Raw genomic sequence first — 13,201 nt, 5'->3', positions numbered from 1 at the left:
AACTAGCTTAACTAAAGCCCCTAACCAGTTCACCGGCTTCAATAACTTAGAGATTAAGAGATATGGAAATGCATTTGCCAAACTCTCTCTATATCCAAAGGAGACAGAGCCATAAAAATGGGTTATAGGATATGGAATGTCCAATGTCCTCCCCATCATGTCCCAACTTAATGCTTCAACATCCTTGAGGTATTCTGCTGGGATAGCAGGAGTGGGGTAACAGACAATTATTATTATTAAAATTATAAAATTATTCAAACTAAATTAGAACAGCTGGATCAACTACCTGAGATAGTCAACATAAGTTATAGATGTATTTATTAGGTACATTATTTAAAAAGCTTTTGATAAGATAGAAAATATAAACAAATCAATAAGTTCCAGCTTGAGGGAAAACTTATTCTACCAAATCCAAATTGCCTGTGTGTGTTTACACACACGTGCACACCCTCACACACGTATGTTTGTAGGCGTTTTTGGTGTTTTACATACACAGTGCTTATTAATGAGCCCAGAATGGAGAAATGATTTCCAGGAAGCACATGATTCATGAGTGGCACAGTCAGGACTAAGACTGTATTCCATCTCCGGTCCAAGAAAGGGGGTGGTCCTAGGTGGGCCACAGATTCAGGGGAGTGTAGTGTTGATCTGATCTGCTTGGATCCACAGGCTGCCCTCAGCATCCACGGCATGTGTGGGGGACCGATGCTGGGCTTGTTCTCTCTGGGAATCCTGTTCCCTTTTGTGAACTGGAAGGTAAGTCTCCCACACCCCTCTTCACACTTCCCAGCTGAGACTGGGCCCCAGACATTTTCTCCCTCCTCTCAGTCCTCCTTGGAAACGCTATTTGTCGTTGCCAGAAAAAAATGGGGGCTTCTTTCTACAGCAGAACTAAATAGAACCTCAGCCTTCCAATCTCTGACTTCAGTGAAGCTGTATTAGGAGCAGAAAGCCGAGAAAGTAGTGGTCATGAAATACCATATGTCATGGCATCAAACCTGATTCTGTAGGGTTTAAATTGTCTTCTCTAAATTAAGAGCCCACAAAATGAAATTTAAAATAGATATTGAGGTCAGACATAGTTTAGTTAAAACATGATTTTGAAAACTTTAAAAATGTAAAATTTTTTTCTATATTTAGTTACCCAAAATTATAAGTAATTTAATTAATTAACTAATTTAAGAAAGGGAGGGGAGACCAGCCTGGTATATTCTGACAGCTGAATCTTCTTGGTGTTCTTGGCTGACAAGCTAGTGGTTTGCCTTTAAGTAAACATTGGTTGGATGACTGTGTAGTAAACATAAATCAAAAGGAACACTTATTTGGAAAAATAGTACTATAGTAATATTTTTAAATATTTAAAATATAATTTTTTCAATCTAGAAAAGTTGCCATTTATTGCCATTCATCCACTTACATGCAAATCTTTTTAGAAAGTTTTTAGACTCTAGGAAACCTGACTGTATGCATATTTTTATTTATTTACTTAGTTCTTTTTTTTTTTTTTTTATGCGGTACGCGGGCCTCTCACTGCTGTGGCATCTCACGTTGTGGAGCACAGGCTCCGGAAGCGCAGGCTCAGCGGCCATGGCTCACGGGCCCAGCTGCTCCGCGGCATGTGGGATCTTCCCGGACCGGGGCACGAACCCGTGTCCCCTGCATCGGCAGGCGGACTCTCAACCACTGCGCCACCAGGGAACCCCAGTTTTTCATATTTTTAAATATACTATAGAAGTCTTGATAAAGCCTGAGCTACATGGTATACCTAATTAGGTCTCTGCGGCTACCTGACCCTTATTGACCTCTATTCTAGATAAATCTTGTGTAGATAGGTAAAGAGAGTGGATAGATGTGAAACATTTGGGAATTTGTGGTGCTTCCTTGCAGTCTTATTAGGAGACACTTTGTTTTAATCAACTTTTCTGAGATTGAGGTTGACAGGGATAGTTTAATTCTTGCGTAGATAATATGAGGAAAGGTAATTTCCTAGCTACAAAAAAACCCTAATAACTAGCAACATAACAACTTAGTTCATTCTAAACATTAATTTATCTATGTTAGCGAGTTACGGTCCTGCTATTTAATCCAGGAAACCACCTTGTTCTAGATAGAGGAAAGTAAATAATACCAATTGGGGTCACCTCTCCCCTTGTCGTTAGCCATGGTTGATCGTACTAATCGATCATGGCTCTCTTTCCACAGAATGTGGATGCAACCTCAGAATCCTTCTCAGCACGGCTCTCCAGGCAGCTACTATAAATCAGTGAGGGCTGACTCTCCTACTGAAGTCCATTTACCCTTTACTGGTAGGCCAGGGGCCAGCATACTATATCCCTCAAGCTAAATCTAGCTGATCTCCAGTTTTTGGGTGACCTGCAAACTAAAAATGGTTTAGACATTTTTAAATAGTTGTCAAAAATCAAAAGAAAAATAATACCTCATGACACATATATATTTTGTGAAATTCACCTTTCAGTGACCACACGTAGTGTTACTGGAACACAGCCACTCTCCTATGTATATATACTGTCTATGGCTGTTTCTGTGCTGTGATGGCAGAATTGGGTAGTTGTGACGGACACTGAACGGCCCACAAAACCTAAAATACTCCTTAGTTGGCTGTTAAGAAGTTTGCAGACCACTGGTCTAGACCAAGGGCCCAGGTATTCGAATCATACACATTGCTTTAGTTTCCCCCAAACTAAAATGAGCAGAACATTCTGGTGCTGTAATTGAGGAGTCTTTTTTTCTGAATAAATAGAGAAACCAACAAGTTGTCTTCTGTCACAGAGAAGGCTCGGCTATCTGGCAGAGACCAGCAACATCCAGTGGTCGTGATCCCTGCTCGATCGTTCTGCTTCCTTTACAGGAGAAATGACTCATTGACTTTTAACTTTTTATCAAGAAGTATGACCCTTAAATGACAGGACTAGTAAATATACTTGCTAGTAGTTAGACTCAAACTAAAAACTCAAAACTTGGGAGTCAGAGGACTTGAGCAGAATTACTTGGGAAGAGCTATGAGGGTAAAAGTTTCTATATAGTAGTAGCTTATAATGGCTGTCAGTGAAAAATGACCCCAGCAACTCTATTATCTGAGGTTTTCCTGCATTTCTGAAACTCTTCTACTGGAAACTGAGGTTCAGCAGATGTTGAAGTGATGAGGAAGAAGCCAAAAAGGAGAAAAAAAATTCCTGCTAGAAATTTTACATGTAATGCCCACAGTAAAACCCTCCAATGTCTTCATTTAAGGAACCATGTATTCCTATGTGAAGCTACATTGTGGGGGGTTGAAGGCAGGCAGTGTAAGTGGGCTGTTTCTAGTACATGTGGCCAAGATCTGGGGTAGAAAACCAGAATCCCTGAGATACAAGACTCATCATCTCATTATTCTTTCAATGGCTTTGTCAAATCTCTCATTACTTTTTTTTTTTTTCTTCTTCTTCAAGGGTGCCCTAGGAGGCCTTCTGACTGGGATCATCTTGTCATTTTGGGTGGCCATTGGGGCCTTAATTTACCCTGCACCAACCTCCAAGACATGGCCTTTGCCTTTATCAACTGACCAGTGTGTCCCATCAAATGTGACAGAATCAGTGCCTCCACTGCTGTCCAGCAGGTATGCTGACCTTCAGGATAGCATCAGGTCCCAGAGGGAGGGTCACCAGGTTAGAGGAAAGTGCATTCTTCTGTGCTAAGTCTGAGGAGACCATCTTGCTCCCCTATGAGGATCGCTCTGGGTGGTACCCATCACTGAAGAGTGTCTGGGGGCTCCAGCTTTCTGTAAATATCCATCCCTCTGCATCCTGATGCCCAAGAGTGAACTTGGCAAGAGGGCTAATTGGAGGTCTGAGTTCTCAGGTCCACTATGTTGTTTCTTCCTTACTGCCTGTGCTTATTCTATCCTCTTTTCTTGGAATGCTAAATCCTAGCCCTAACTGCCTTCTTTGATTGATTAAAACTAACCATTTTAAAAAAATAAGTTGAGGCATCATCTCACATATCAGCCTGGGTTTGACACTCTTTCTGAATATTCTCCAAATCCTTTGTTTCTCTTCCACCACGGCGTTTTAGCCTATTTTATGATTGTCAGCTCCTACAAGTAGACTTTGTGGCTTACTCATCTTTAATCTCCAGTGTCTGTCACAATTTCTGGCACTAAATCTGGGCCTTGTAAATGTCTGAAGAATAAATAATGCAAAAGAAATGGAAGGCACGGTCCTCATTGCAATTGTGGTTCAGTAGCAAGACTTGTAATTTACAGATGGATTGGGTTGAGTGGAATATAAGGTACAACTAGTCTACAGTCGGTTTTTTTAAAAAAATAATCAAGTGACAAAAAGTTAAGCTTTGGGGGTTTTGAGAGATGCCAGTCCCTAAAATGAACCCTCGGCTGTCCTGTAAGTCACTGTGAATCCTGACTTCACACACACGGAACTGATGATGTGCCATTGTTCTCTGCAGACCTGCCATTGCTGAGACCTGGTATGCGCTCTCCTACCTATACTACAGTGCAGTAGGCTGCCTGGGATGCATGGCTGCTGGAGTAATCATCAGCTTTGCGACAGGTCGGTTACATGCCTTCCTCTTCTGGGGACCAAGAAAGACGTGGGCTGGTCTCACCCACTTCTGGACTAGGCAGCTGTCTTATGGGTCTGAATTTGGGTCCACCACAAAAAGTCCGTTTTCCCAAAGAGATATTATCTACTTTCTCCAAACTGACATGTAAAAGCATCCCCCTGATTATTGTACACATGATTACTAATATGTATAGTGTATTCTTAACTATTCCCCATATAGTATTAAAAAAAGATCTTTAGACACATGGCCCTCAGGGGCCTGAGTAGGAAGAATCCTTTGCAATATATCAGTAAGAAGATTAAATATTAAGAGTGGTTCTTTTCCCCTTCATCTCAGTTTTTTCCTTATAAATGCCTTACTAGCTCATGGGTTCACCTTTACTAACCTACTAGATAAGCAGAGGAGAGTCTTACTGTTGCTTTTGCATATGGTGTCCTTCGGAGGCCAGTCCTCTAGGCCCAGGAGTTCTGCAGTGAGCAGCTTCACTCTACGCCATTTCTGGTACCAGTGTTGACTTCCCCCCTGTACCTTGAGCCATAGTCCCTCTGATGGTTCAGTGTCCTTTTTATGCCAAAGCTCATGAAGGATTGGTGGGGGAGGATGGCATGGAATAGGCCCACTGTAATCTACTCTGCCTCTTTGGAGTATGCAGTTTAGCTGAATCAAATATTAAGATATTCTAGTTTTCCACTACCATTATATAGTCACAGGCTATACGGGAAGTCAAGATTCCTACTTAACACAAAATCTGAATGGCAATATTCCTGGTGACTTAGAAACACTGTGTGCAAGCTCCAATGCCTTATTGCTCTGGGCAAGAGATCACCAGCTCTTCATTTAAATTTAAGCCAATCTTGGCTATGATAAGGAATAGAACATAAATTTTGTAACCCCAGCCATTCATGAACTCCCCAAATATTTTTCTTTATGGAAAATGGGCTCAAATGAAAGCTGGTCTATTTATGGTGCTTAGATTTTTTCCTCAGTGCCCTAACAACAATGGAGGCTTCCTTGATCCTAGTAGGATACACCTAGACTTATCAGTTGAGTGGTCAGTCACCTTTAGAAGACAGCTAGAGTTTTAGCTGCCTGGTTCCAAAGCAGGTATTGTGGGCATCATAAATTCTAGGTATTTTCCAGATGCTTGTTGGAATTGACATGTTCTTGTGTTGATGCAGCAGCCATTATGTTGTATTTAGATGGAAACTTCTTTGCCATCTTGAGCACAAACAACTGTCCTTGTATCAACCCTTGTGTTTTATTTTTCTACAAATATCCAAAATCTTAGGGAAATGTCCTTAACACCAAAAGGAAGCACTTTATCAGAGGGTAGTTATGGCACTCGACCAAATCTTTGAAAATAGTTTTGATCCTTGCCTCCTGGTACCTATCTTCCAAATGAGGCCCTAGTGCTATCTGAACACCTTCAGGTCTGGTCACAAAGGGGCTTTCATAAACCTTCTATAACACCCAGTGAATCTTTAAAAACGTCTTAAAATGTTAACTGTTTGCAGGACAGGGTCAGTGGGGAAGCCAGAGGCCTTTTGTGGGCCTGCTCATCGTTTGTCGTATATTGTCTTGTTCTTGCTATTTGTCTTGCTTGGTCTTAATAGGTGATCATTTCAATTCTGCTTCTTCTAGATGATCTAGCACTTCGAATATATGCTATTTATGTTACTCATAAAATAGAATTATGTCTATTTTGATTAGTATCTCCAGATGGTTTATATCATTAATGATTCTCTGCATCAGCTATTAAAAGGTGATCTTGGCCCAAGATATACCTTAAAGTTTTTGTTATTACTGGTAAAATTCTACTGGGCAGTTAAGAGTTGTTTTCCTTTATCTCGTTAACCTCGTGAAATGAAAATACCATTTCCTAAGTCAAGAACAAATATCTTCATCAGTTTATTAGGTGGCCAGAACCTCCCACTCTTGAGGGCACTGTGTGGGTTTATTCTAGTCTGGTTTCCACTGCAAAGCAGTTTGTACTCATGTGAATCTTCCCAATTTGTTTCTTCATGTATCATGTAGCTACAGGTCTCAGATATAAAACCTTTAATTATCAATTCATTAAGTTTATCTCTTAGGTCGGGGGTCAGTAAACTAAGAACACATTTGGTCCATTACTTCTTTTTATAAATAAAGTTTTATAGAAACACAGTCATGCCCATTCATATACCATTGTCTCTGGCTGATTTCACTCTACAAAGGTAGAGTTGAGTAATTGCAACAAAGACCCTCTGGCCATATGTTTACCGTACACATATATATGATTCCTGACAATTTAGAATGTAATCTATAACATTTCTGTGACAAGATCAAAGATCCAACACAGAGGTTAGTAAACTTTTTACGTTAAAGGCTAGACAGTAAATATTTTAGGCTCTGCTGGCCGGAGACTCTGGTTCCACAACAGGGTTGAAGGAATAGGACATTGAACAGGTATGTTTTAATGATAAGGAAGGAGATGTCAGGGAAGTCCAGAGTAGCTGGAGGAAACATGAAGGTATTCCTTGTTCAGGATGCTGGCATGAAAGGAAGAAAAAACAGTAAAAATAATCTTCCTAATTTCACTAATACTGATTCTGATGACCTCTAATAGATCTGATTTGGTGGAAAAGTGAGAGCTTTCCTAAAGGAAGAAATTATATAATTCCTGTAATCTCCTCTGCTGGCCTACAAAGGGTACTAGGAGGGTTTTCCACAATAAATATTTAAAAATAAATATGTTGTTTCTATTTGTTTAAGGCCATGAGTTTGCCTGACCTGACAGTTTGTGGATGTTTAAAAGCAAACTCTCACTTTTTTGAGCAGTTACCAATTTCTGTATTTTAACCAATCAGGCCTCTTTTCACCCTTCTCCTAAGAAGTGACCTGCTTCTCAAGTGGACAATGCTTAAATCATCAAAGAAACTCCTGGAAGCGTGCAACAACTTACCCATTTTTCCTTTTGTTAATAGGTCACCAAAAGGGCAAGGATATTCAACCGCTGCTAATTAGACCGGTTTGCAATTTATTTTGCTTTTGGTCCAAGAAATACAAAACACTGTGCTGGTGTGGTGTTCAGCATGACAGTGGAACAGAGCAGGTGAGCTGATGTTTGAGCTTCTGAATAATGTGAATTGGCTCAGAAGGATTCCCTTTCTGCCCATTTAAACCATCTACAAGGCTGGGTGCAAGGAGGGAAGGCAGTGGATATGAGAACCTGAAAGAATCTGGGTTTCCACTTCAGTTACCTCAGCTAACTAGTTTTTAAGCACGTAAATTATGTTGATAGGTAAATGTGCCTTTGGGCTGAATTGTCGTTGCAACTGATCAAGTTCCAAAATTCCCTTTAATCCCTGTGAGGGTAAATTCTAGGAAAATTTTTAAAAATTAATAATAGAAAAGGAAGAAAAGAGGGGGCACATCTAGTATAATGGTGAAAAGCATGGGCTTTAGAGTCAGCCCTGGGTTTAATCCTGGTTCCATGTCTAACTTTCCTTGGGTGAGTTATTTAACCTCTTGGAACTTCAGCTTGTATCTGTGAACTGGGGGGAAACCATGCACCGTGATCTACACATGAACATCTCCAGTGTGCCATGAGGTGTAAATATAAAGTAAGATTTATTGGTAGAACTTCTTAGGTAGAGAAGTGACAGGATCTACATAACCTCCCAGCTCTCCCCTTGTCCCGCTGAGAATTGTGTTTAGGCCACACAGGGCTAGGGACATTGTTCCAGTGCTATTAAGGTCTAGAGACACTGTCTGAGTACGATTAAGGTCGTATCAGCCCAAGACCACCAGGAACAGCCTGTGGTCAGACCACATTGGACTTATTGACTTGATACATACAGCAAGGGGACAGGGCTACTCCAGGGGAACCAAGGAGTGCCACTCTCAACAAGAGGGTAAAGGTTCGGGCTCCCACTGAAAGATTCTGAGAAGGGTCTAAGTAAGAGAAGTGGGAATGAAGATAAAGCCACCTGGGGCAGCACTGCTCAAAGAGCAGCAATCACTCAATGAATTACTATGGCAACCGGTAATTCCAAGACCTTGGAAGAAGCACTGTTTCCTGTTGGAGTTGCAACGGGTCTTATCTGTGTCTGTCCTCTCAGCCTGATTACAGGCAGGCATTTTTTTTTTCTTTTTTAGTGAGGGCTTATTATTGTTCTTTCAGACCCAGATATTTCACTCTTTCAGTACTTTAGGAGAGAGGCTCTTCGCCCTTATCACAACTCCTAAGATGTCATTTGTTTTCCTTCCTCAAAACACCATAATAACATGTATGTGAAGTAAAGCTGAGTTTCATAGTTTTGCCACGAGGAGAGCATCACCTTGACAAGGGCTCAGAATGGGAAAGCAATCTATTTGCTGAGATGACAGCCAGCAAAGCAGTGTATTGTTTGGATAAATGGATTTTGAGGAAGTTCGAGAAGGAAGGAATCATGTTATTTACTGCTTTATAGACTTTTCTTCCCAGGCCTGAGTTTCCTGGAATAAATGAGAAATCCTGTTGATGCCGGTGGCTTCTGTTCTCAAGGCTGAGTCGAGAGCGGGAGGGGGCACTTAGTATGTCACTACCGGGCTCCTTTGCCAAAGGCTAACACTGAGCAGCCTCCTGGGAAGTTTGCATACAGGGACCCCTGTTGTAACCAGAGGCCTTGCTGTTCACAGGAGGGGGGGGGGCCCTTCTGAGACACAGGTTTGTCTCTCCTCAGGAGGTAATACTACTACCTCACGGGACTGTTGCACTAGATATATAAACTTCTTCACACCACACACTGATGTATTGTGAACGCTCACTAAATTGTTCTTTCTGTTTTTATGATCATTAGAAGTAGTACCTACATGGATTGAGGCATCAAAATGATCAGTTAGGAAGTGCCTTGGGTCAGTTATTTGTACTTATTTTCATATCTATCATTTCATATTTATCTATCATTTATTTATTTCATGTTTATCATTTAGTTATTTTCATATTTATCTATCATTTTTTTCCAAAGGGAGAGGCCTAAGCAAGATTCCCTCAGTTTGATTTGGAATACATTAAGACGATCCCACTGATATGTGTCTTTCCATTTTCCTCAGGAAAACCTTGAGAATGGCAGTACCTGGAAACAAGGGGCTGACTCTGTCTTACGAAACGGCCTCGGGCGAGAAAGCGTGGTCCATGTTCCAGGCTATGATCCCAAGGACAAAAACTATGACAACATGGCTTTTGAGAAGATTACCCATTTCTAAGGCAACACACACACGCACACACACACACACACACACACACACACGACACACACACAGCCCACATACTTCTTGCCCATTGGTCAGTAGACTTCTGTACTTGCTCCTGCTAGAAGACAGGGATGTCTAATATGTATTTACACTTCAAGACCACAAATAACATGACTGTTCCCAAGAATATTCTGCAGGTTATTCTTTGGAAGACCCCACTTTCAGGTGAGAAAAAACAGCCAAGCGTTAAGTGCCCGGCAACTTCCTTTTTGAATAAACTAGGGCTTGATTTCATCGTAGTGCAAGAATCAGTCTCCTTGCTTTGTGTTATAATAAACTTCAGGGATTTTGTTTGTTGGGTTTTTCTGTAGTTTTTTTAAACCATCAAATATGTTGGAGTTTGCAGGAGGGGAGATGCATATTAAATGCTTCTCTGCCACTGCTGATAAGACAAGGGAATGGCATCCACCCCAGCACCCCCCTTCACATATATGTGAACTCATGTCACATCCCTGCATCCTGCAGGTGCAGTTAGAACACTTAACTGCTTTTTTTGTTTTGTTTTGTTTTGTTTGCGGTACGCGGGCCTCTCACTGTTGTGGCCTCTCCCGTTGCGAGCACAGGCTCCGGATGCGCAGGCTCAGCGGCCATGGCTCACGGGCCCAACCGCTCCGCGGCATGTGGGATCTTCCCGGACCGGGGTATGAACCCGTGTCTCCTGCATCGGCAGGCGGACTCTCAACCACTGCGCCACCAGGGAATCCCAGAGCACTTAACTGCTTTTGATCCCTCCCCGCAACCCACCCACACACCTTTAAGTCCTCTTCCAGTCATTCTTGCGATTACAGCTGTCCTGACAAAGCCTTGAAATTAATTTTGCTCAGCAAAGGAGAGGCTGGTATATTTGGTAAGTAGGAGTAATTATAACTAAATACTCTGCTCCCTTTGTGTTTTCAGCGTAGTATTTCTTCTTCCCTTCTATCACCTTACAATGAAAAATTCAGTCTGTGCTCAGTAAGAAGTCTGGAGTCTTTCTCCAGGGCTGGGTAAAGAGGAAAGGCACATCCTATAGGAAGCTGTTAGGACAATATTGTGTAAAAGAACCTTGCAGATAGCTTACCAGCCCACAGGGGATTTCAGTAGCCCTAGGGTCTTCTTTGGTGCCAAAGGCTTTGTCCACAGGATTTCTACTCTTTTTGTTCAGCTCACACCTGAAAGCTCAATGCATTCCATCAGGCTAAGGTGACAGAAGTAAAGATCTTAGTAGTTGAACTCTAGAAAATAATTGCTAAAGTTCTGGAGTAAGAGGGGACCACAGATCAAGGACTGAATTAATAAATGGAGAGGCAGTGAAAGCTTTTTGAAAGAAGCAAAGAAATAAAATCCTTAAAGGGTAAAAAAGAACCAGTGCCATATGGGCTAGATCAGAGGAAAGATAGTAGGAAACAAACCAATGTCTCAGTGTCAGGTATATTAGGGCAGGTGACAGATATTTATTTTGGTGGCCAGGTAAGATCAAGAGGCCTAGAAAGAATATGTGTCAGCAAAGTAAGAAGAAATGGTCCAAATAGGCAGGGATAAGGAGTCCCAAAGGCTGGGTGGGTTAAATGTTACCCAGAAGGAGAAAACTTTAAAAGAAGCACGAGATAGGGGAAAAATTTTTATGAAACTGGTGTTTATTAATAGGGAGAGAAGGTAGAAAGAGGGGAAAAACAATCAATAGAGGAATTTAAAAAATAGCTGGAGTTTATAAGCCACAGTCCATTGCTTGCCTTCTCTTCTCCAGTCTCAAAGAGGAGAGGAAATAATAGGAGAGGAAGAGAAAATTGGGCTGTGGTTTACAAGAGAAACAAGAAAAATACATTCTGAAAAAGGAGGAAAGAAGTGAAAAGGGAGTACACTGGGGGAAATATCTGAAAATGAGAAGGAAAAGAATTTCTAAAAACGTTTTTGAGGCCCAGCAAGTTAACGAAGGTATTGATCTAAGTATTTGCAAATTGAGAAGTGTAATTACTTTCCAAATGATTTAGGAGTTAGGATATTTTTATCAATTAGAACTTCAGAAATACATTAGATGAGTGTTGAAATCTGGGCCAAACCTCACTGTCTTGGTCAATATGATAGAGAAGGAAAAAAAAAAAACAAAACCCTGAGGATAAGAATTAGATTTACAGTAGCTATATATATATATATATATACACTATATATATGTATATATAGTAGCAATATATATGAAATTTATATATATATATATATATATAGTAGCCATATATATATGAAATTTGGAATACAACTTTCACTTGGAATTCCACAAAACCAAAACGTACCATATAGTTTTTGATTTTACTCACAAATTCTCGCACAAATTTTACTCACAAATTATCCTACAGATATTTCACTAGCTCAGTACTTTCCCAGAAAGTTTTTTGGATACTTTTTCTTTTTCAGTCACTAATTTTTTCACCCGGAGTGTTATCAAAGCATAAAATGACTTGCACATGGAAAAGAGTATTATATTATTATAAAAATATCATGTGATGGAACCTATGGCATTCTGAGGTCACATTTCAGAGCTTTTAGAGGTCAGTATAGGTATCCTGCTTGATTCTTCCTGATTGAACAGATGCAAAATCTAACATTTTAGCTAGAGAGCAGATGGGGATCCACAGGGGAACCATCTTCCAGAGTACGTAGAAAGTACATTTGCTGTGTAGTGAAGCAGACGGGAACTACAAGGGCAGAGTCAACAGATTTGCCCAGTCAGTCATAGCACACCTCTCCTCCCTCACTCCTCCCTAGGGATGTCAGCTCAGAGTTGTGTCAAGGCCGCAGGTGCAGTACAAAGTCTGTCCAGGGCTAAGTTCAAAGCCATAAAAATGGGTTAAATTTGTGGTTGGTTTTGTCACAGAGTGAAGAGGGATATTTTCAATAAGAGGGGCAATGAATGATGAGCTCCTAGGGTGGCCTAAAATGTGCCAAACTTGATGCCAGTCTCTATCTTTTAAACATACTCACAGATATGGGTAAAAATGGAGCAGAATGGGGACTTCCCTGGTGGCACAGTGGTTGGGAATCCGCCTGCCAATGCAGGGGAGACGGGTTCGGGCCCTGGTCCGGGAGGATCCCACATGCTGTGGAGCAGCTAAGCAGCTAAGCAGCTATGGAGCCTGTGCTCTGCAGCCCACAAGCTCACAGCTGCTGAGCCCACATGCCACAACTAAAGCCCGCGTGCACCTAGAGCCTGTGCTCTGCAACAAGAGGAGCCCCCACTCTCTGCAACTAGAGAAAGCCTGCACGCAGCAACGAAGACCCAACGCAGCCAAAGTTAAAAATAAATAAAGTTATTTAAAAAAAAAAAAAAAATGGAGCAGAATGACCTCAATGCCTCTTTCACTCATTCGGAATGAAT

The 13,201-nt window shown here is 41.2% G+C and overlaps 1 protein-coding gene across 1 annotated transcript in view; it reads left to right on the top strand.

Annotated features, from left to right (window-relative positions):
• Positions 1-9,804, top strand: part of SLC5A12 (solute carrier family 5 member 12) — a 45,040-nt gene extending 35,236 nt beyond the window's left edge. The window contains exons 11-15 of the mRNA XM_033861666.2: positions 670-756; positions 3,450-3,616; positions 4,462-4,565; positions 7,542-7,669; positions 9,652-9,804. Coding sequence (XP_033717557.1) covers positions 670-756; positions 3,450-3,616; positions 4,462-4,565; positions 7,542-7,669; positions 9,652-9,804 — 639 coding nt within the window. The remainder of the gene's footprint in view (positions 1-669; positions 757-3,449; positions 3,617-4,461; positions 4,566-7,541; positions 7,670-9,651) is intronic.
• Positions 9,805-13,201: the final 3,397 nt, after the last annotated feature.

This window comes from Tursiops truncatus, chromosome 8 (genome assembly GCF_011762595.2).
Source record: "Tursiops truncatus isolate mTurTru1 chromosome 8, mTurTru1.mat.Y, whole genome shotgun sequence".
Classification (NCBI taxonomy): domain Eukaryota; kingdom Metazoa; phylum Chordata; class Mammalia; order Artiodactyla; family Delphinidae; genus Tursiops; species Tursiops truncatus.
This window is presented reverse-complemented; position numbering and strand designations above follow the sequence as displayed.